Raw genomic sequence first — 25,370 nt, forward strand, 5'->3', positions numbered from 1 at the left:
TTATTTACATCAGCCCATCTTTGTTCAACTTTAAAGATCAGTTTCTCTCCAAATAATTACAATTATGTTTTCTCTAGGAAAAAATTAACGCATAATATATCTGATAACAACATTTTTTTGCATGAGTAGTACTTGAGCGATTTGAGTTTGGTGAAAACAAAAGAGGGCCCCTTCTCACTTCCTGAACAGCAGCAAGAATACAAAAAGATCTCTAAGTGAGAAAGGGAACATGGATCTAGACTTCAAAACAAAAATAAAAAATCCCAACAGTCCTATCGTACAATCTGTGAACAGTTCCAGGATATGATTTGCAAATTATTTGAGCTTCACAAAATTGCAAACAATAGCCATTGAGTCTTGGCATATTAGTGTCTTCGACTACATACACTTGAAAGGGAAAATGCACTTCAGTTCACATGTAGCCTTCCTGGAAATGACGTATGGAAAAAAAGCCCTCTGTTACCATCAGATAAGGGGCTCTTGCAGGAAGAGATGAGAAGCAGGCAGCAGTACGCTAGAAATGAACTGGCTCATGAAGCAGCCATCATTCCAGTCTCTGCCTCTATGCTTTCTCAAGGATGTCCAGGCCTTTTGATGAAATACCACTGTTGGATGTCAATACATCTTGACTGAAAGTGATAAAATGACCCCTAGAAGAATGCCTTAAACACCTCATGATGGAATCTCTATCCTCCCTTATATAGCCCATGTAAGAATGTAGTTCCTTTTCTTAATAACATTTGGACAATCTGGATTATTTCCTCTCCCTCAATAGAGTTGGCAAATTCATTAAAAATGCTTACTTGAAGTCAACCATAGTCACAGAAAAATATACCACCAACCAAACCAACGATATCCTGTTTAAATCAAAAGGAAACTAGGCTGCTCAAGATCCTAACGGCCATAAACAAAACATTGATCATAAATCCATCAGGCTAAGCACTAGTCTTTATTGCTACCATGGCTGCACAAAATTGGCTAGTACCAACCTGGCTGTAAAACCAGACACCAACAAAAGCTTCACCCTTAGTGTGAAAATCTCTCCAAGAATATCAGGCACTGTCCTTTCGTTACAACACTTTCATACATTTCTAAAACATTTCTAATGGGAGCCTTTGGTTATAACTACTTTTCTGCCTCTCTGATTTTGAATCATTCTACTTGGACCATTTCGATTTTCTGCAGCAACTACCATTGGCCCTCGTGACTTCGCTTCTCAGCCATATGCTGCTAGAAAGCCTACAAGAAAATTCAAAATTTTTGAGGTCACAGTATTTGCAGTCTCTCTGCTGCCTCTCACATATTACTTTCACTCACTATTACTCCACAGTCAAAGACGGAAATGTGTTCCTTGGGAACTTGTTACAAGGTTTAGAAGAGAAAATTTCCCAAATGCAAATTAAGCATTCCTTTCTTGAGGTTTGGGCAGGCTCAAGCAACAATATTTTATGTATTAATGGTGTTTCTGTTTGTGATACATTATTTTCCAAAGTAAAGTATGGTTTGTAAGCCCTATATTTAATTTAGCTGCTCCCACATATTAGTTTTAATCTGTGTGAGAGAATGCAGGTTTAGAAGCAATAAAATGAAGTCACTTTTAGAATAGACTATAACTGAGACTTCCATTAAGTTAGACTACCCTTCCCTTACTTTTTCTAAGTCAGTGATGTTTTAATTTATTTCAGTGGAAAATGCTGTGTGCCAGGTAGCTAACAACAGTCCAAGTGTTTCATGGAAAGATATTTACTCGTCTTAACCTTTCCTTGCAACTGTTTCGGTCCTTGTCATTTTGACTTCCTTTCAGCTAGTGACCTCTGCCCTGCTCCAATTTAAAGATAAACTAAAAGACATTTCCCCTGAGTGTGTGCTTCTTCTGGTTTTGTGGGGGGAAGCGGTAGGATCTAGCTGTCTAACCAATTACCTCCTATTTGAAAGGACTTGTGGGGTATGCAACTATGTATTGGAAGAAGGAAATTTAGAAAGAAGTAAACAAGCAAAAATGATGTGCCAACTTTAAGAAGCGAACCCAGAATTCCCTATCAAAACAAGAAAAGAAAAACCATGAAATTAACAAGAAGTCTTTTAGGAGTCAGTTTTTTTCAGCAATATATGAAGGCATGTGAAAATATTCCTAAAACAATTGATTTAAAGATGACTGGAGTTGCAGTTAAGCAGAACATCTTTTATACACTTACATATTATTCATAACATTTGTCTATAAATACCCTAGAAATGAAGCATTTATTATTTACAAGGTTACAGGAAAGCATTTCTTGTGTCCCTGGTAGCCTTATAAGACAGCATTTTCCTTCTATCTTTTCTTGCTCTCTGATAATATGATACTTCTTGGTGTTGCTTTTGAAATCCTATTGTTTATTCCCCTTTTTGGTAACGAACTTAAGGGAATTAGTAGTAGAGTAATACCCAAATGACGATTAGAAAAAGAGAGTTGCTCTAAATATTACCCACACATATATACACATAATGTGTGCGTCTGGATGTACACATACATAACATCACGGATATTGTCATTTTTATTCTATTTTAAAGTTATACAGGCTGTTTGTGGGGTTTCCATGTTTTTAGGCAGCTTAAAGGGAAATCTGATAGCCACCTCACTCCTTCACACATTACATTATGGAAAAACTCTATAAAGTAAAGAGTATCTAGCCAGACTTTATAGTAGATAATGGGGAGAATTTATTGGGTAAAGACTAAAACGATCTTTATTACAAGAGACCACACCTCAACATGCATTGGAGGAAAATGTCTCCCTTGTGAGAAAACACAATAAAATACGTCCATCTAACTAGCTGTGAAACCCTGCAGAAAGGCACAGCTTCCCCTCCTCTCCTTTTCTGAATTCCTTTTTATTTTGAGTCAGGATATCTCAGGCCATTAATTAACCTTCAAGCCCTTGAGGTCACTTCCTTGGATCTGTTCTCCACATACTGAGAAGTTTTATTTCTCAGTGAATATTAAAGATATCTGAATATTGATGATGTTGCCAAAATAATGATGTCTTATATCCGGTAAAATGCCCTGAGTTGTAAAAAATGAAAGGATCCAAAATTTACTAAAGTAATTTTAAATAGCAAGGTGTTATTTACTGCAATATAGAAATTTCTTTCTCATCAATGGGAGTCCCGTGATAGTATCACTTATAAGTTAAAAATATTGTCATTGTTAAGTCTTACATCTTTGAATATCTGTTATTTCAAGAATCTTAAACTAGTCTGTGGTTCTGCATGCAAATATATGTAAAGGGGACCAGTGTGACCAGTGACTTGAGTGGGAGATTTATTTAAATTGTATCTACTTAGAGCAACTGAGCTAAGACAACTTACTAGCTCAAACAACAGCTTACTGCCTGTGCGTGAAAATGTGGTGACCCAGGAAAGGCGTACATGTAGAAATAACATTGACAAAGCTAAATTAAGAATTTTGACAGGATTGGAAAGTGTAAATGTTCATTAATTATCTCCATTACATCAGAGGGCATTGGAAAATTCAGTTCCTAACAGTTATAGTATAAACAGGTGAACTTCCAAAGTACTACTATGTCTGTAACTCTTATATATACCCAACTTCTTTTATCTAATAATATTTGTATATGTGATTTATACTCCTCTTACCAGATAATAAGCTTATTAGAGCAGGCAGGATTGTACCCAACACTTCACACAATGTCCTACACATTATGGATGCATGAGATGTTATTAACAAACAAAGAAACAAAGATTTAAACTAGCTTAGTTAACTTTGTTGTATGAATATTTTTACATGTAAAGGAGAGAGGATTCCAATATTTCCTTTAAACCTAGTGTTTCATAATTATGAACAGGAGAGAGGGAATGATTTTATATAAATGTTTGTAGACAGAGTTAAGACTGCACAATCCCCTGGGCAGGTTAAGGAGAGAGATCTGAGCCAACTGCGAAGAAGTTATGCCAAGTTCAGTATTTAAATTGGTGGGGGCTTTTATATATAGTAAGAGGCAAAGAGAATGAACATATATTGCAAATCAAAAACAAATTTAGTAAATAAATCTCACATCAAGTAGGAAAAGTAAGCATTACAGAGTTGGGGGATCCCATATGTGACATTTTGCAATGCCTTCCAAGCCATGACCACTAAGTTTTATGAACTAGAGTTAAACAGAAGAATTAAATGATAAGGAACGTATTTAGTATGAAGAAGAAAAGCAGGGTGACAACTGGGAAGCCATTCATATAATGACTTCCTGATTCTCATTAGTTTTCATTTTTCACTTTTGACTTTTCTTTCTACAAGTGCTAGCACATTCTCATCAAAATAATTGGGACGAGTTAGAAAGACTTGGTTGAAAATTTAACAAGTAGTAAATGGCTTTCTGATATGTAGATGAAGGAATTATAGTTTGAATTTACTCAGTGGTCTGTGAGTCAGATCTTAGCCTCAGTTACATTATCACAAACTGTCTATGAGACTCCAAACCATTTCTCAGCCCCTCTGGATTTTGACTGGGGTTGAAATCTGAGTTCTACCATTTTCTAGATGTAGGCACTGCTCTGAAGCCTACATTTTTTCATCTGTAAATAAGAGATGATGATTAAATGACATAATATATGTAAATTGCTGGGCAAGATGACTGGCATTTAATTAATTTTCAGTACATACCACATTTATTGTCATTATTTTCATTATCTAACATCCTTGCCAATAATATTTTGTTATTCTGTACTATTTTTAACATTGCTTTCTATAAAACTTTAAATACCGGCATGCACTATTTTTGCATATGTTTTATCATGAGTCATTTAGTTGGATAATTTTCACTCATGAAGAATATCAAAAACTCTGTCAGCATAGAATGCATTTCTCCTGTCTCCCCCACTGTAGGTGAAAATCTATGTGTCAATTTTGGTTCAAAAAGAGCAAATCAGCATTCAGTTGCCTTTTTTGTTTTTTTAAACGTTCAACAAGCCTTTTTTTTTTTTTCACAGAATTTTGAAGGAAACCGTATGAAAGTAAAAGAAAGAGAAATTTAAAAAGTTAAATGGACATTCAACATGGGCTACCTGCTTGATAGCTGTCAATAAAATGTAAGTATTTTCATCTTTTTCATTTTTACGTCAGGTTGGGTTACATATATACATATACACATAGATGCATATGTTACACACATATGTGCATATTTTAATATGTTTAAATATATACAATCATGTATCAGATTACTTTATGTGCCAACTGTCCTCTGGGGTAGAAAATAAGGTTCCCAAGCCCACTGAAGAATAACCAATTCATATCAGCTTTTAGGACTTTGATCTTATGTTTAAAAGTAAGAGATACATTGTTTAAAAATTGGATAACTTACTCTAAGGAAAAGCACAATTATTAGTACACAGCTTATTAAGACACCCTTAAATCATCCAAAAAGTATCAGCTGTTGTGTTAATCTAGGTACTTTCAGTAATTTATTATAACTTTGATAAAAATTCTTAGTTGACTGTAAAACTGATCAAAATTGTTTTTTGGATCTTCATGAGTTAGTTATTGCTACTCTCTTATTTTAGAGTAAATAAAACTTGAAAAAAATTTTTAGAAGTTCCACAATCACAGGCAACAAATGTAAAAAATAGTCAAATTGTACTACATCAAGGCAAAAACTTCTATGCAGCAAAGGAAATAATCACAGAGTGAAAAGGCAACCTACATACAAATGGGAGAAAATATTTGCAAATCATATACCCAACAAGGCATTAACATCCAAAATATATGAAGAACTCCTACAACTCAACAACAACAAAACAACCTGATTAAAAAATGGGAAAGGACTTGAATAGATATTTTTCCAAAGAAGTATACAAATGGCCAAGAAGCATATGAAGAGATGCTCAACATCACTAATCCTCAGGGAAATGCAAGTCAGAGTTGCATGTGGCATCACCTCATACCCCCAAAATACCCACTATCAAGAAAAACAAACAGAAAGTAACAAATTCTGGCAAGGATGTGAGAAATTGGAGCCCTTGTGCACTATAAGTAGGAGTGTAAAATGGTGCATCCACTATGGAAAACAATATAAAGTTTCCTCAAAAAAAAAAAAAAAAAAAGAATCATTACATGGTCCAGCAACTTCACTTCCTGGTATACTGGTATACATCCAAAAAAATTGGAAACCAGAACTCAAAGGGACAATCACACACCAGTGTTTGTTGCAGCTATTATTATTCATAATAGCCAAGAGCGGAAGCAAACTTAATGTTCATCAGTGAATGGATGGATAAAGAAAAAGATATATATGCAATGGAATATTTATTTATCTCTAAAAAAAGATGGAAATACTATCATATGCTCCAACATAGATGAACCGTGAGGACATTATTCTAAGTGAAATAAGCCAGTCACAGAAGACAAATATTGCATGATTTCACGTATATGAGTTATCTAAAATAGTCAAACTCATATAAACAAAGTAGAGTGTAGTTATCAGGGGCTGGAGAGAAGGGGGAAACAGGAAGTTCTTCAATAGGTATATAGTTTCAACTTTGTAAGATTAAAAAAAAAAAACCTCCAGATATTTGCTGAACAACAATATGCATATCATTCACACTAAAGATGGTTAAGAGGTTAAATTTTATTTTGGGTTTTGTTTTTTTTTTTTACCACAATAAGAAAAAAAAGCTCCATAAATGGAAGCACACTTACATATGCTTACACTTAATTACACTTAGAAAACTCAACCCTCACATCTTGGCTCAAATTTTGATCACTACAGCTTGGAACAAGTGTAGAGTAGAAATATAAAAACTAAAAGTGTGATTTCTGCCTGCACTATTCTCCCATTTTAGTGAAAAAGTGGAAAAATACAAAAGCCCCCTCAATCTTAACAGAAATTGGCAATCTCTTCCATAAATCTTCTCCATTGTCATAAAACAAAAATATCAACTCTTGTAATTACCAGGGAGGCTGTTTTTCAGAATAACTCAGCACACAGCAGGAGCCTTGCAACCATGGTGTGGAAACCTCAAGATCCTACGTTCAGCCTTAAGGAGGTTCAGGGTCCAGATGCCAAACCCTCTGGTGCTCTAAGCTCTACTCACAGGGAAGTGTGGTTATTGAAAAGACCATGGACAGTTAATGTGGTTTTTATCATAGTTCAGCAACTTAGAGGTATAAGATTTTAATCAAGACCTATACAAATTTTTATGCTTTATAACTATTTTTACCATGGTGGCACAAATGACACTGTATTTTCTTCATTTGTTCACCTGTCCATTTTGCTAAGAGACTGTAAATTTAGAAGTCCTTCCAGATACCACATTTAGCTTTGTATTCTATGGCATCTTCTCAGTACCTGGCACAAGTCCCAGGTACATGTAGTTGTTCCATATACATTTATTGAATTGTTCTGAACTGTTATTGTTTATTAGGCTGAACTGCAATTTAAAAAAAGAATAAATGAGGGCCATTGGTCAATTTATACACATCCCACACTCATAAGTGTGCATGAAATGAAATTTTAGGCTGATGTGTAAAGAAAATTTGGATCAGTGTTTGCTGCAAGCCCAACTAATTCATAAATTTCATTAAAGCAATGACACAACTTGTTTTTGTTTCTAAACATCTATTTGAAGTTGCATAATTACCTTCACCATGGTTATTATAATGTCTTTTATAAAAAAATAGAATTTTACAAGTGTTGCATTTTCTAGAAGAAACCAAGTTGTACTAGGTTTTGCCAACAGTCAAGAGTCGTCATTTAAATTAATAATGAATAATCTTCCCTTAGAAAATCTTAAACAGATTCTTATTTCTGAGTTCACTGTCACCTCATTGCTAATTTCATTTCAAACCTCAGTCATGTTATACTTCATAAAATTTTGAATAAAACAATGCTGAAATAAAGAAGTTTATGAAAAAGATTGTATTTCTGCCATAAGTTTATTTTCTGTAGAGAATATGATTCTCAATATTAAAACTATATTCATTCTTAAAGAGCTACCAGCAAAGTGAATTCTTCTGCATGGTCACCACTTTACTGTAAAATCGCTGTGCGGTGGTGTGTGGGCATGCCCTCAGGAAAACCACACTCTGAGCGTGGATTTAAAAGAAAATGAAATGAAAAATTAGTCATATATAAAGAATAGTAGAATATGATGATGACTCTGAAATAGATACAATGATTGAACAATTAAGTACAATTACACTGAAGAACTGATGATGAAGAGCATTAGAAGATAAAAAGCACAGCTTTTACTTTGTTGTTCAAGTTTGCTTGCCCTTAAACAAAACACAAAATCCATTAATCTCTTAGGTCTCTAACAGGACTTGCACCTTTCATGGGTGGTGGGACACGCATTAACTAGGGGGTTATTATAAATGTCTGTAATATGAATGTAAATTATGTTGTAAGAATTATGGTGGTTGAGAGGATTTACATATTTAGGTTTTCATTTCCTTTTCTTTTAACACTTAACTTTTTTTTTAATTAAAAAATGATCACAGGTAAGGATCTTATTTGCAAATTCTATCAAAGTGAAATCTGCAATAAATTCTCTCAAAAATTTCCCATCTATTCAAAAGCAATGAATCTATTAGTTTTAGAACAAGGATATTTCCCTTGAGACATTGCCATGTGTTCAGTATAGGTCCTATGCTTTGCTCCAAAGGCCAAGCAATGTCAGAGAGTAGAGGCTATATCTTGGCACCTAAAATAGCAAGCAGTATGCCCTGGCTACATGCTTGGTGTGATTTAATTTAACTCTCAGTGCATTATTAAGTCCACATGCAAATTCTCTAAGTTCTAAACTGTGCATGTGGCTAAATTAATTAAGAATCTCAAATCTGGGACATCTAATTTTAAAATGTGGATATTCAAATACGTTTATTACCTTGGACAAGTCACTTAGACTTGGAAGTTGCGGTTAATTCAGCTGGGAATTTAGGCAAAAGTCCTCGTTGCAAATCAGATTCCTAAGCTGAAGAATATAATCTTCAATCTCCTGTTTCTTTTCAAATATTCTTCACTAATTTTAAAGCTTTGAAAATATTAGGAAGACAATAGTAACCTAAATATAATTAAAGATAATTTTTTAAATTTGAACATATCAATTAAAAAAGAAAAAAATTTTAAATATCTTTGAACTTGAAAGAAAGACTAAAATATTGGGAACGATTCTTGAAGTGACAAAATGTGTTAACCACTGTCTTTTCTGTGAAAACAAAACTATACTAAAATGTTCTTGTCCAAAATATCAAATGAAACATTTTCTTCAACAAAAAATTCACTGAATGATTTAGAGATTTGGCAGGATGAAGAAAATCACGTCAAATGTAATGATAAATCAAAAAAAAAAGCTTGATTTAAAATGATAGTTTCTTAGCTAAGTTAGGGTTAAAATAATTCAATAATAATTGTTAGTAAGTAGTAACAAACTAAAACTTTCTGATTAGAAAATTATAACACTCTCAACCTAATATTAAACCACAAAGAGCAACAATTCTCCTTCATATCCTCAATATTTCTTTTTTGCCTTTCCAAGGCCAAAATATCTTTTTTTTTTTTTTTTGTAAAAGAAAATCAAAGCCAAATGGTAAAAATGCAGATCTGGTTAAACAAACAGTCAGAATTTCAGTGGTTTTATCTGCAGCATGCAGAGCAACCAAACAAAGCCAAGATATTGTCCATCTCTTTGACAGACAAAGAGTCTCAGAGGTCCAGAGTGACATGCCCGAAGGCTGGCACGTGATTTGGCTAATTAAATTAAATAGCAGGAAACAGCTTTTCCATATGCCACTGCCTGGCCACACACAAACTGTAACAGTAAATCTTTTATACTAGTCAAGGAAAAATGTAACCATTAAAAAATATACAGTATCAATCTACCATCCAAGAATCAGAAGTCACATATCCACATAAACTCCCCGGGCCTGGACTTTAATGCCAAATGTCTAAGAACTTCCTAATTCACTTTAGCAGCTACTGAAAAGCCCACGGTAATTAAAGAGGATGGAAACTGCCCCCCACCCCACCCCGCTTAAGGTTTACCAACACTTTAACTTAAGCCAATATTCTGATCGCTTTAAGGACACATTTCTACACAAAATGAAATCAAAACCTCAATACTTCTGAATCAGAGTTAAAACTGAATCTATTGCTCATTTTCCACCAATTTTATATCCTCCCTCCCCATTACCCAACTTGAAAACTATGAGATAAATTGAAACAAGGAGTAAAGCCCTTGGAATCTCTTGAGAAAACTCTTCCTCCATGTTCCCCACAATTTCTCACCCAATAACATAATTTTCTCTAAATCTGCCACTGAGTTCTAGGCTTTTGTTCAAGACAACATGATTTTAAACAAATCCATACTTTCATGTTTCTAGAAGAATTTCCCTGGACTGGTAGACGCTACTCAGTTTTATCAGTCATGATTTTCATTAGTATTGATTTCTAATGCAAAGAAACAACAGCAGCTATGAAGCAGTGATTGTATCTTACGTAAGGGAGCATTGTGATGGAAAAATAAAGGCAAGGAAACTGCTTCACAGGAATCTTGAATTACAAGACTGCAAGGTAAGTTTAACTTAGAGACACAGAAAATTCAGAATCAGTGCAGACCAGAGCTTATCTGTTTAAACAGTTACATTAAATGTGTAATATAATATACAAAACGTAACTGGTACTCAATAATTTTTGGTGAAGATTACATTTATGGTAGCCAGTATTCAGGTGTTATAGATATTTCATTATTCATGCTTTTCATACTTGAACTTATGAATTTTCATTAGATTTATTATTTCTTACTATATGAAAGAGTTGACTATATTAGTGAAAAATGATCTAATAAGATTATAGTATAATCTTTCACTACAAAAAACACACCCAATTTATTGGGATTCAGTATTACTCAGGAAAAAAAATTAGGGAGAGAGAGGGAGGGAGGGTGGTCAGGTGGCGACGAGGGAGGGAGGAGAGAAGGGTGAAATCTAACCCTTCAAACTGAGATTTGAAATGTTTAAAAATTAGTTAGCAATATTGTTTTTTACTTGGTTTATTCCAAGTAGGTAAGATGCCAAAAGGTCATCTAATACACATGGCTTAGCAATGCCCATCCAGTCTGTTTGAATATATACGCCAGAAATCAGTAAGAAATTGTTTGTTTCCCATGTCTGCCTTCATGATTAATAATTCAGTTTAAAGATAATCAAAATCCAAGAAATTCAAAGCTGAGGAGAAAACAGTCACACCACATAGAGGAACCGACTTGGTAGAAACCAGCAAGTGACCAGCTTCTTAAGAAGCCAGGTCTCAGAGTGAGCTGAAGCAGCCCTTCCCCCTCCCTCAAAGAGCTGTATTTATCTCTTCACACCTTTACCGAAGCCCATCCTCCCTTTGCCATCCTCCTCCCTGCCCCAGGGCCCTAGGCTGAGACTGATAACTCCCTGGGGTCATCCATCCCTGTAAACATTCAGGAGGTTCAGTAGAGGCCCAGGGAGCTCACCAATTAGTGGGAGAGAAAAACCAGGATTAGAGTCAAGGCTACTATTGCTACTATGACCTGCTCCAACAAAACCTCAAAATACATCTTAAAAAAGTTCAAGTGGTCAATATTCTTTAAAGAAAGACAACAAATGTAAATTATCTGAAATGAAAATTTACTACAGGGCAAAAGGAGTAGGAAGACCACAACAATGTTCAAGAGAAAAGTTAAGCAGTAGAAGCTGACACATGAAGGGTGGAGAATAGGATAAGCAGAAACAGACTTTAAAATCAATATAAATATGCTCAAAGATTTAAAGGAAAATGTGAATATAATGAGGAGGTAAGTGGAAAATATAAAAAAAGAAATAACTGAAACTTCTAGATCTGAAAAAACACAGTATCTTAAATGAACAACTTATTGGATGCGACTAAAAGAAGTTTATCCACTAGGAACAAAAGATGAGCCTGGCAACAGAAACACAAGCTGAAATACAGAGAGTAAAGGGTGAGAAAAACATGTACAGAGACTTACAGACTTGTGAGACAGTATCAAGCAGTCTGCCTGAGGTGTAGCTGGAGTCTCAAAAGAGAGGGAGAGAAAATAATAATAGAAAAAAACACTGCCTGACATTTTCCAAAATTTTAGAAAGTGCAACCCCACAGATACAGAAGCTCATTGAACAAAAGCAGGAAGAAAACAAAGGAAACTACATGGAGACAAATTAAAATCAAGTTGTGGAAAGCCAGTGATAACAAGAAAATCTTAAAAACAAGCAGACGAAAAATACACTATCTGATTTCGAGACTTGTTATAAAGCAACATTAATCCAGATTCTGTGATCCTGGTGTAAAGTTAGACATATAGATCAGTGGAATAAAGGAAAGAGTTCAGAAATTTGCTCACAGATATATGGTCAATTGATTTATAATAAAGGCACCAGAATAATTCAAAGGAACAAGGATAATCTTTACAAAAAATGATGCTGAAAACTTTGGATACCTATGTTGACAATTAACCTCAACTTCCCTTCACATTGTACACAAAACTATATAGCTCCAAATGGTTCTTTGCCTTAAATGTAAAAAATAAGCTAGACGGAGAAAATATAAAAGCAGATCTTCCTTGGTTAGGACACTAAAGCACTAACTATGGAAGAAAAAATGGACAGAATAGGACATATCAAAATTAAAACATTCTACTCTTCAAAATAAAAGACAAGCTATAGGCCAGGTGAAAATATTTGCCACATATATATCTAGAAATGGATTGTATCTTGAATATGTGTTACTCCTACACCCAATAATAGAAAGACAGATGCACCAATTAAAAATCTTGCAACATAGCTGAACTGACAATTCACAGAAGACATACAAATGGCCAATAAATACATGAAAAGATGCTCAACATCATAGCCATTAGGGAAACACAAATTAGAACCACAACGAGAATGCCCTATACCTCCACTAGAACATATAAAGTTAAAAAATATCTTACAATACCAAATGTCAGCAACAGGAACTCTCATACATAGCTGATGAGACTGTAAAATATCCAATCAAAAGTATTTCAACAGTTTTTAATAAAAGTCAACATACACTTAGCATACAAATCAGTAATTCTACTTCTGTGTATTTACTCAAAATAAAGGTGGGCAAATGTCTACCAAAACCTGAGTACAATATTCATAGCAGCTTTATTCATAATTGTCCATAGCTGGAAATGATTTAAATTTCCATCAGTGGATGAATGCATAAACCAATTGTGGCATATCCACATAATGGAACACTATTCAGCAATTAAAAAAACGCCTCCCCCCCCACCGCTGCCAAAACCCTATTACTGATACACACATGGATGTCGGAAGCATTTTCCGACTGAAAAATAAAACAGATTTAAAATATGTCACAGACTCTTTTATATTCATTTACATGAAATTCTAAAAAAATCAAAATGAAAGCATAGTGACAGAAGACGGTAAAGGCTCTCCTGCGGCTGAGAGGAGAGAGAGGGTGGGGTTGATTAAAAAGGATCAGGAGGGAACTCTTTAGAATGCTTTACAAATATTCTATATCTAGACTGTGGTATATATATTTGTCAAAATTCATCAAATTGTACATTAAAAAAAGTGGATTTTTGTATGTAAATTATACTTCAAAAAAGTAAATTAAAAAAATATGGTTTAGGCAGTTAAAGCAAACAAAGTAAAATCTCATTTCAAATTTTCACTTTAAATTATTATGGGAAAAATTTGGAGCATTAGAAATTGAACATTTGGAAAACATCTCTGGGAAAAAAAAACTTTTTAATATGCTTCCCTATCTAAAGCAATATTACATTGAAGTACAACTAACCATTGTACATACATAAAGCTGTAAGATAAACAGACATGTAAAATGTGTACATAAAAAAAAGGAATCAAGTTGAATATTTTCATGGGTTTGTCAGGCAATTCAAGCAACAAAATAAAAATCAAGTCATTTAAAATATGCACCAGAAAACTAAATGCTAAATTTACTTTAATTCATAAAGTATAAGTAAAGAAAAAAAAAAGGATTTGATAGCACCACTATCATGATCAAAGCACACCTAAGACACTAAAAATATAGCATAAAATAGGCTTATTCTTTATCATATTAAACGAAAGTAATAGAGAGAGGATTGATGACAGTTCAAAATCAGGAAGTCATTTGCTTAAGATCAAGAAATCATCGCAGGACTTCTGTTCCAAGATGCACAGAAGTTTAGCATTCAGCAAACTGGAGGTAATAGAAACCCTTCCTTGCTCCCCATTCCAAAAGAAAAGGTTCTCAGAGTAATTTGCTAAAAAGCAAAGACAGAAATTTTAGTCCTTTTGTTCATTTCATGCTGCCTCAAAAAAGGCAGACCCCAGTGCAAATGTGACAGGAGAATCCCACCTGTAGGCTACTAGGTAAGGCCAGTTTTCAGAGTTTTGCCTCCTGGTGTTGATAATGGGGTGGGAGTTAACTTTAGAGAGCTGGGCATAGACAAAGACCCTCTCCATACATAAGGCCCATACTTTTACTGCACAATTTATAGAGTATAGTATAAACATAACTTCTGTTTGTACTGGGAAACCAAAAAAACCCATGTGACTCATTTTATTGAGATACTCACTTTATAGCAGTGGTCTGGAACTGAACCCACATTATCTCAGGTATGCCTATTATAAAGAGTGAAAATTGAGATTTTGTATTTTTATCTAAAAATGTGTGTCAGATATTATAATGTAAGTAATAATGATTATATGGAATACAAATTATGAAAAATCAGTTTATAAGTTTTGAGTAATATCAAATAATAAATTCAAGAAAAAATTTTTATTATTTTCCCCTAGCTGGAAGAGAAAATTAAACAGTAACTATTATTACTAGTGCCAGCTTAAAGAAAATGTTACTAATGCAAACTTTTAGCACAAGAAATAGTCCAACAGGTGAAAAATGAGTCTACATTTCACATTAGAAAACAGAAGTGATAATAAGGAAGAAAATGTTCTTTAGCCATTAAGAAATCTGAATAAAAGAAATGCAAAACAAAAATCATTCAAATGACATTTAATTGAGCACTTTGTAGGTTCCTTGTGTGGTACCAGGAACACTGTATAATTTATTTTCCATGGCTTCAAAAGGCAACGGGACATAATGACACAAAGGCAATAATTAAAGAAGAATTACTTGGTGAATTGTATGGAACTGATTCTAAGCTGGTTGAAGAGTTCAGGTGAGTTAGAGACATTGGAGCTGGCATGAAGGAGAAAGCAGAGAAAGATCTGAAAAAGGAAGTAAAGGGCTTTCCAGATGAAACAGCTTGATGAAACTCATGCAGTTGGAGCCCCAGGCTGGAAGTTTGCTTTGCACAGAAAGCAATTAAGGGATAAGTGTCTGGTCAGAACCTAAAGGTTGAATTATGAGGACTGAAACTCCATCAGACCATTTAGATGAAGTGATTAGGATGGTATTAGTGTAGGTTCTGCCATAGAGAATAGGGAAGTGGTATGGATATTTTACAGTAAGTTAACTGATTTAGGATAAAGAGAACACTGATGTCGACGGAGGAACTTGCAATAATAAAAGAAGGAATTTGTTTTAGTATTAATGACGGTAGTGACCAGGGAAAGCAGAGCCAGAGAGTGAAGAGATACATGGCTTGAAGTCAGAAATAGGAGTACCAACTGCTTATAAGAGATAAAGAAGAGATAAAGATAAGGAAGAGATAAAGATCAAAGGTGATTTCACGATAATCCATCCCCATGTCTAAATGGTGGTTCCAAAGACAGAACTGAAAGAACAAGAAAAAACAGCACATTTTACAGAGAATTAACTTAAAAACTTTGAGATGAGAGTGGGCAATGAGTCACTTGTCCTTAAGACCGACAGTATTAGTACAACACATGATAAACTCTGAGCTGTCTTTAAGGTAAAGAAGAAAGAAATCTTTAAACCCTTAAACCATTAAGATGTCACAGATCTCTTCGAACTGTAACATTTATGTCTTTATGTTCAATTAAATAACAGCAATAGATAGATTCTGGCAAGAGCAAATATTCATTTGTTCAGATTTTATAGCCCACTTATTTCCAAAATGATGCAGTGAGACCTAGTTACTAACATTATATAAAATGAGAAAGACAGTCTAAAAGCAGCAGAGTACAATATCAATATGTGAACCACAAATGAAAGCTACCTATAAAATCTTAAATTTTCTAATAGTCACATTAAACAGGTAAAAGAAAACAGGTAAGATTAATTTTAATAATGTCATATTTAAATACTATCTTTTAATATGTAATCAATATATGTCATCATTACTTAGGTATTAATATACTTTTTTTTACTATGTCTTTGAAATCCGGTGTTTATTTTGCACTAAGTATATATCCATTCATGCAAGTCACATTTTAACTTCTCAAAAGCTGTATGTGACTACCAGTTTGAAAGTGCAAATATAGGGTTCTTTGCAGAAATTCTGTCAACAGAGGAACAAAAATTAAAGACCTGAACATAACTTCAACATAAAATTTAGACATAAGTAAAAATGAGTAACCAAGGCAGAACTTTATAGCCATATAAATGAAGCAAAATAACTTTGATTTAGTTTTTATAAAGATCATCAGGAAAAAAGGCATTTCTTAAAGGAAAAATAGACTCAGTATTATCCTCAGTTTATATTAGGTTTAATAAACATCAAGATTGTAGCATTTAAATGGTTCATTGAGAAGAGAAGAGAAAAAAAAGCACCATCAAAAGCCAGGAAGCAACAAGAGACAACAACAGGAATGGTGGAAGAGCAAGACCAAAATCAACTGGAAACAGGAAAACCGAGCTGATGCAGGAGAAAATGGAGTCCAACAATCATTAAGTTCTACCTATTTAAAAAGAACTCAAATGCATGGAAGAATTTAAGAAACAATGTAAATAACTCAAAATGGACCAAAGACCTAAAAGTAAGGTCTGAAATTATGAAACTCTCAGAAGGAAACGTATACATCTTTGTGACATTGGATTAGGTGACAAATTCTTAACAAAAGGAAAAAAAGATAAATTAGGCTTCAACAAAATTAAAAATGTATGTGTATCAAAGGACACTATCAAGAAAATGAAAAGGCAACCCACCCACAGGACGGGAGAAAATACTTGCAACTCATGTATCTGATAATGGTCTAGTATCCAGAATGTATTTAAAATCCCTTTCAACTCAAGAGCAAAAAGGCAAATAAACAAATTGAAAAAATGGGCAAAGGACTTAAGTAGACATTTCTCCAAAGAAGATATGCAGATTTCTAATAAGCAAATGAATATGTGTTTAACATCATTAGTCATAAGTGAAACAGAAATCAAAACAACCAGCCAGTACTTCATATCCACTAGGATGCAATGGTTAAAAACAAGAAAAGGGAAATAACAAGTGTTGGGGGATGTGGAGAAACTGGAATCCCTCATCTATTGCTAATGGGAATATAGTTTAGACACTGTGGAAAACATCTTAGCAGTTCCTCTGATGTTAAACAGAGTTAACATATGACCCAGCAATGTCACTCCTAGGTATATACCCCAAATCACTGAAAACACATTAACACAAAAATGTGTACACAAATGTTCAGAGCAGAATTACGAACAATAGACAAAAAGTGAAAACGATTCAAGTGTCCATCAACTGATGAATGGATAAACAAAACGTAGGATATTCATCCAATGGAATATTATTAGCCATAAGAAAGAATGAAGTACTGAACATGCTTTAATGTAAATGAACATGAAATGCCAAGTGAAAGAAGCCAGACAGACATACTTCTGTTAGTGGAAAATCTCACAAATAAATGTCAAATTAAAAACAAATACTGTTGTTCGCCTATATATCTGCTGAGTACTAAGTTTCAAAAAGATTTTTAGTGTCTGAATTCCTTTTTGACATACTTTAGGAAAAAAAAGAAGTATGAAACAACATAAACATTTCCTAAAAACTCTCTTTCTCAGAACTATGAAGAGTAGCAGTCTGAATTTCAGCAGCCGCCTTCACTAAGGAGAAGGTGGCCTCGTACTGCCCAAGGAGGAACCCTAAGGGGTATTCATTGCAAGTTCTGGCAGAAAGAATTTTTTTGAGGAAAAAGTTCCTAACATGAAGATTGATACATACTGAACAAGCTGCTTTACACTTTGGAAATCAGATACACAGTGTAAGACCATTATCTAACCGATTCCTCGCATTTCTTTTTTGATGATCTCTAATACCAACTTAATCTTGTAATTTTATAGTCCAAAGGAAATCTTGGCAATTATGACAAGCATCAATAGTATTTCCACAATCCTGACCAAATCATCACATTTATGGCATTATGGAATGATAATCTGTTTCATAATAGTCAACAATATTAGTTCCAGAATTAGAGTAGCTTTAACCTATGGGATACTGTTCAAGTTTAGATAAAGAGAATCAAAGAATATAAAACAAGTATTTTTAACCCATTGAACCAAGTACACAGCAACGCGTTATGAAGTATTGACTAACAAGACCAGAAGAGCAAGGCATGTCACGCCCTTGGGGTGTGTATGTTCCAGTTCCCTTTACCTGAATCAGGCACCTTGTTCTTCACACTACTAATACAATAATTATTTCCATATAAGGGGAGGTCATTTAAGTACTCTTTTCTCTTTAAATTTATGTACTGTCACTTTATACTTGTAGGTCAGGCTCTCACTATTAGAGATACAACTATTATGTTACACGGAAAACTATTCACTTTATTATTTATTGAGTGTTATTCATTCAAGGGATTATGTTAACCTTTTTAAAGATAATTTTTTAAGTTGAGCAAAGTTAGGAACTGACATCTATTTATGTAAAATTTTATATTTAGAGGATGACATCAAAGATGATAATGTATCATGAAAAAGGCCACGCTGGGAGAATGAAATGGCAACATATTTTACATGTGTTTGCTATTTGATAACGGTTGATGTAAACAGTTTAAAGTCACTATTGCTGGATTTATTGTTTTTAATGGTATTGGAAGTAACTGGTCAAAATATCTTTATTTTCTTGTTTCAACAAAGAATGGCAATGTATTTTGGTATATGAGACTTGGTGCATGAGCTTCGAATTCGATTAAATATATCAAGTTTACACAAAGCCATATGTATGAAAGGGGATCTTTTAAAAAACCTTTATTTGAGAAAGGAAGAGACTTATAACAGAAGGCAAGAAGAGAAACATACAAACAATATATTTACAACACAAAACAAGAGATCACCTTCAAGGGTGTAAATTATAATAAATACAATAGATTTTAAAAGAGACATTTATCAATTAGCTCTAAGATTAGTTAAGTCCAGCTTTCCTTTTCACTGGTTCCAGGTAGTTTCTTGATTAAATTCAAAGACTATCAAATCAAACAATTAACGTCCACCAACTGTACTGATGAAACTCTCTCAAATGACATTATAAAAAATAGGGTTTTTTTTTTTTGTTTGTGATTACATATCTTTGAAGTAATATTATACAAAAGTCTGCTCAGCCACATGTTCCTCCCCAAATAAAATGTATTTTAAAAGATGCACTATCCCTTTTTTATGAGATTGAAAAAAGACTTTAAAGAAAATGTATATTTATGAGATGGAAAAAATATACAATTTTATCTTAGGAATGCCATATTTTAATGCAAAACAACTGACAAAAAGTCATTTTAATCTGAAGGAATATACTAACCAAAATATATTGGTAATAGGAAGTGTTGTCTATTATAGCTATTTGTCAAATTATCAGAAGGACTTTCATTATATGGAAAAGTTTTAAACTTTCTAACATCTAGTTATGTTAATTTAAATGGAGACTTTTTAAAAAAGGATAATGTATCTTTAGCAGTAAGCTTTTTTAAGAAATATTTTTAAATGTCACAGCAAAATGTAAACAACACGTGCCAATACATACAGTTGTACAATGTCTACATTTGGCAAAACTGCTATATCTCCTTTGAAACAGGATACTACACCTTAAAATACCTCGGATTTAGAAATATAAATATTTTAATAGAAAAAAACCTCACAAAGATTCTAGGTCAATCTGGATTATCCATATTAAAGGGGTCTTAATACAATGCATCTTTAACTAGCTTAACAAAAGTAAACCTATAAAACAAGGTAAACATATGAGAAGGGAGTATGAAGGAAATGTTCCAGTGAAAAGCTTCCTTAACAATTTCCCCACTTGTGGTGTTATTTTCTTAGACAATAAATCAATTCATAGAGTGCCCTTTAAAAACAGAAAGAGTAAAACACTATCCTCCGTTTTTTTTTTTTCTTTTCCCTACATTCCTCAGTACATGAATCACTTGGACTTCCTGTTTCCACAAGGCATTTCCTGCTCAGCCTCTTAGAATCAGTTTTTTTTTTTTTTGTAGGAGAACAGCAGGAACCTGACAAAGAACTGACTTAAATAAACAGTCTTCTGTTGCCTTCAAAGTTGTTTGCATTTCATAGCATCAAAGGACATAGTCCTTCTGAAGGTGCATTATATACAAGTAGATTCTTTTGTTAAACTTAACTTTCCTAATTTTTAAATTTGCCAAAATAGTATGGTATATGCCCTGTCATTATGGAATTATCCTTAAGAGATCCTAATGATAATGATTATACACCTTCTTCTTTTAAATGTGGTTTTGACTTCATATCAGATAATAATCATACTGCTACTATGTTTTCCACAACTGTAGATACAATATTGTATCTGACTGGACCAAAATGCTGCACATTACTTCTTGCCAACATTTGCATCTGCTTCATTTGATCTGTTTCAATAAACAATGTCATCAAACAACACGAGATAAAAGTGAAATGAGCAGTACTAGGTGAGACATAATGTAATATTTTAAAATAGTGCTGTACTTTGCATCTATATGTTTAAAACCACCTCTATTCCTAATATTTTCAATTGCAATCTATATAATAACCTAGGACTATTGGCATAGTAACCAGAACATTTCACTTAACAAAAAAGAGAGAGGAAGGAAAGGGCAGACTACCTTTAACAGTGTTCAAGACTGCAGTATATGATACATTATGTACAACAATGTGACAATTGAATTCTATATATCAAAAAAAATCAAGAACTAATAGAATGTTTCATTGATCAGACTGAGAAACTATATCCAGCAGTCACTGATCTCAACAGATAAACTAAAAACAACAGTGAGTTTGTTTTCCTTGGAAGTAATTGGTGAGGCAGGCTTTGGGATGAATTTAAAGCCTATTAATTACTTGGATACTTAGGCAGTATAATTTTAGTGTAACAGGTTTTCCTTACCAGTGGAGTCTCAATGAAACCTTGATATCTATATAGAGATCAGTATATAGAAAGCTCTATATATAGATATATCTGCATTAGTTAGAATCCTTAAACACTAAAATCACATCATTCAGAGATATAAACGGATAGGAAATAATATCCATTTACCAAAACCTGCAATGCGTTTCACATTCAGATAATGACTTTAATTACAAATCCTGGAGCTAAATCTTTGCCTATTACCTGTTGCATAAAAGCAGCCTGCTCCCCAGATTCCATTTCCTGGATCTGAGCATCTTCATCACTGTCCACCGGTTCTTCCTTGACCTTCACAGCCCCAGCTTGTCCCAGTGTGTCATCCACACAAGCACTGCTGTCACTCCTAGTGCTGTTGCCACTAGAGGGTGCTCTGTCTTCCTGCATCGCCTGGTCCCCCTGAAGCTCTTCCTCCGCTTCCTCGAGATGACTGCCTGGTTGCTTCAGTTGTTCAATAGATTTCGAAAGCAGCTAGAAGAGAGTGTTCAGGGGTTCAAAATTCAATAGTTCTTGGTGGTAACACAGAAGCAATATATACTTTGATTTCTTAAGACTTCAGTACACTCTGATTTCTAAACTCTGAACATCAGTTTCAGAATGAATTTGGATGCAACAAATTTCCTGAGTAGTACTAAATCTGAAGCAGCCCCATCATTTCCGTATTATGTTAAGTGGTTTCTTTTGAACAGGTCACTCTTCAACACATTTATAAAGTGGCAGGAAAAGAGGTAAATAATAAATTTTTTTCTGTGGAAATCATGAAACTTTCACAAGGACAGGTTGTATTAAGTGTATTTAATTTAAATAAACCTGAGAATACTTTTTCTGAAAGGAGAAAATGTAATGGAAATAATAGAAAGATGATGAGAAACTTCCACAACCTCATTTTTCAACAAATGGCAACCAGTTTAAAAGACAGAAGCACAAATGCTAAGAGTCCTTCTTGTCCATCTAATTTTACTATACTTAAATTGTCAAATGATAAAATGCCTTCTTATATATACTTCTCAAACATGGAAATACTGATACTGAAATCCTGAACTTTAAAAAGATGTGGAATTAAAAAAAAATGACAGCACTAAAAAGTGCTTTAAGAACATTACCAAATGGAAATTAAATAATAGGCAAGAAACGAGGAATTATTTTTTAATTTGAAAATTGTTATTTAGACCTTTTATTTATTTTGTAAATTAAATCTTTTATTTATTTTGTAAATTTATTTTGTAAATTAAATCTTAATCCAGAAATGTATGATTATAACTTAAAAAGCTAATTGACAATACACCTAACTTATACAATAGCAAAATGCCCTAGTATAAAAGCTTGATATACAGGGAAAAATTCTCAGGATGCTTCCATCTTACATAGGCCTTTTGTTTTATTTGACAATGACTCTATTGGCTGATCACCTGCAGATCTTAGACTGTGTTTTCATGAGTGGTTAGAATTCTCTGCTGAGTCGGTGCCCAGGTAAGCAACACGTCAATTACTGTAATGAGCAGCATAGTTAGAACACCACCACGAAAACGATTAATAGGTTTTTCTATGAAAAATTCAAGTGTACCTCCCACTTACACCTAACTATGTTTTCAAAACTAAACACACACTTTAGAGTTAAAATACGTAAGTACTCAAACTCCAAAGGGTGCTCTAACTTCTTTAGGGTAATAGACTTTCCTCCAGTCCTCACAACCTCACATGGCCCTGCGTGTGCTGATAAAGCCCTTCAATTTCACTGTAGTAAAGTCATATTGGGAGTTTTCATTCATTTGTTCTGCAAGTATTTGTTGAGTGCCAACTAAGTTCCAGATGCCACGCTAAACACTGGGAAAACAGCCATTGCTCTGCCCTCATGGAGCTTATAATACAGGGTGATAGAAAGGCACCAAATAGACAAACTTATTCTTCTAAGTGTGGTAAACGAGAAAGAAACACAGGGTATTATAAGAATACATACCAGCTGGCACAGGAGTAGAAGTGTGGATTGTTACAGGAGGTCTCACTGAGGAGGCGCTATGTTTAGGCTGAGCCGTGAAAGATGAAGGAAAGGAGTAGTTACATGTGTGTGAGGAGTGGAAATCAGGGGAGGGAGCATTTCTGGCAGAAGGCACAGTGTGTGGACTGGAAAAGGAGCTCAGTGCATTGGAACAACTGGGTGACCAGTGAGGTTTGAGCACAGGAATCTTGACAGGGAGAGAAAGCTGGAAGATGATTTTGGAGAGAGTGACACAGTGTGTAATATATTTGCAAATAAGATTCTAGAGAAATAAAATATAACTTAAAATAAACCCTATAAAAGACCTAAGCATCACCAATCCTAAATTAGACACGATCAAGCCAAAGAGAATATGTACTATCACAATTCATAGCAAAATAAAGAAGATAAATCTAAATATTAATTTCCTTTGTGCCTACAGTCTAACTTCTATGCTCCTGTGGAATCAGCATAAAGAGAACATTCATCTCTCCAGGCTTTACATGTCTTTAAGTACTTTTTAGGAAGCTATTTGTAGGACTTTTGTACCAACTAAAAACGCTAATCAGCCTTTCATCTTAAATACATAATACTCTGTTATGTATTTAAGACACTGTTGAGATTTTTGGAGAAAAGAGACAATGTGATATTCCTGAACTTTGATGACACAACTGTAGAATTCCATTTAAATGGATGTTAGAAAAAGAACCTGTAACACCACAGAAAACAAGCAGGGGTTTAACTGAAAAGCCCCAGTTTTGGCTGGGACACCAGGGATAAGAACCTTGGGTGACAAACACTCAGTCATTCTTCAGAGAGAGAGAGAGAGAGAGAGAGAGAGAGCATCAGCCAGGCCTGCAACCCTTACCTCCATCACTCACCTAAGATGACATAACAGAGCAGGTTAGAAGATACTGTGGGCAAAAGAGGTTTACTTAGAAAAGGTGATTAGTCAGGTGGAGCAGGCTGCAAGAGGAGCCCCTCAGAGAGACTATTTGCAAGAGGATTGCTGAAGTTCATCTCCTGGATGGATGCTTGCTGAGCTGTAGAAAATCTCCCTCTCACTACCAAATCCTAGCTGGAAATGTTCACAGGAGCTGGCTCATCAGGCCTGGTGGGCCAAGGATACTTGTGAGTCAAACAGACACCTCTGAGGTGAGGCAGTCAAAAGATCCTGCCCCTAAGAGCCTCTGTGAGGACAAGAGAAAAAAATGATATGGGATTGTGGCCACAGGACAGGAACTAAGAGCCATTCATGAAAGGTCAGAGAGCCAGAGAGCACAAGACCACTGTCCAGGAAATGCTGCGTCAAAAGTTCCTGCTTCCTGGGGGGTGACTCTGCATGTTTCTGGATGTTTGACTACAGGGACTATTAATAACCAAGAGGAAGCTACAGATACCACCTGCTGAGTAAAAAGACTTTTCTGTTGCTATTTCTCTCTTCAGTTTTAGCTCCAATGTGGCCTCGAAGTCCCATGACCTTCTAACTTCCAATGGTCTTGTCCTTCATTCTACCTCAGCTCCCAAGGTCATGATCATACCCTAGACCTGGTCTTTACTGGTAACTGTACACTCTCCTAAATCTCAATTTCAAACATCATTTCTTTCGTCTGGCTCATTGTTAGAATATACTGACCCAACCATTCCTCAACTCCAGAGGGTGTCCCAAGCTATGGCACCTACCACATGCTCACTGCCCATCACCCCATCACCCTTGTTCCCCTGTTTCCCTCCTTGCTGGACGAGGTTCCATTCTCCATCATTAAAAATCACTCCCTTATTATTATCTTCAATTCCCCTGACCTTTCAACATGGGTTTTCCTGTACAAGTAAGACTTCTAACCTGTGTTCATACTATATCTCTGCCAAGCCCAAGCAGCTGAATAAGCCAGGAAACAAATAAACAAATTACAATCATGCTGAGTGTTTCTCTTCACAATCATAACCCTCAAATGAGCCCTCAGTGCTGCCCGGAAATCCTACGACATTTCTCTAGTTAATTTACTCCCCATCTCTCAGTGACCATTTCAAATTACCTCCTCTCCTCGAACCTCCCATATCCAGACCTTTTCCTCATTCTTGCTACCTTTGCT

At 34.5% G+C, this 25,370-nt stretch overlaps 1 protein-coding gene across 6 annotated transcripts in view; it reads right to left on the bottom strand.

Moving 5' to 3' along the window:
• HDAC9 (histone deacetylase 9) overlaps nucleotides 1-25,370 on the bottom strand; it is a 644,065-nt gene that overhangs the window by 275,679 nt on the left and 343,016 nt on the right. For 4 of the 6 annotated variants that reach the window (XM_032483888.1, XM_032483886.1, XM_032483887.1 and 1 more), the window contains one exon: nucleotides 19,136-21,773. In XM_032483888.1, the coding sequence (XP_032339779.1) occupies nucleotides 21,459-21,773 (315 nt within the window). In that variant the 3' untranslated portion in view covers nucleotides 19,136-21,458. Of the gene's footprint in view, nucleotides 1-19,135; nucleotides 21,774-25,370 lie in introns of those variants that run through there. The other 2 variants (XM_032483885.1, XM_006190149.3) reach the window with 1 other exon arrangement.

Source organism: Camelus ferus, chromosome 7 (genome assembly GCF_009834535.1).
Source record: "Camelus ferus isolate YT-003-E chromosome 7, BCGSAC_Cfer_1.0, whole genome shotgun sequence".
Lineage (NCBI taxonomy): Eukaryota > Metazoa > Chordata > Mammalia > Artiodactyla > Camelidae > Camelus > Camelus ferus.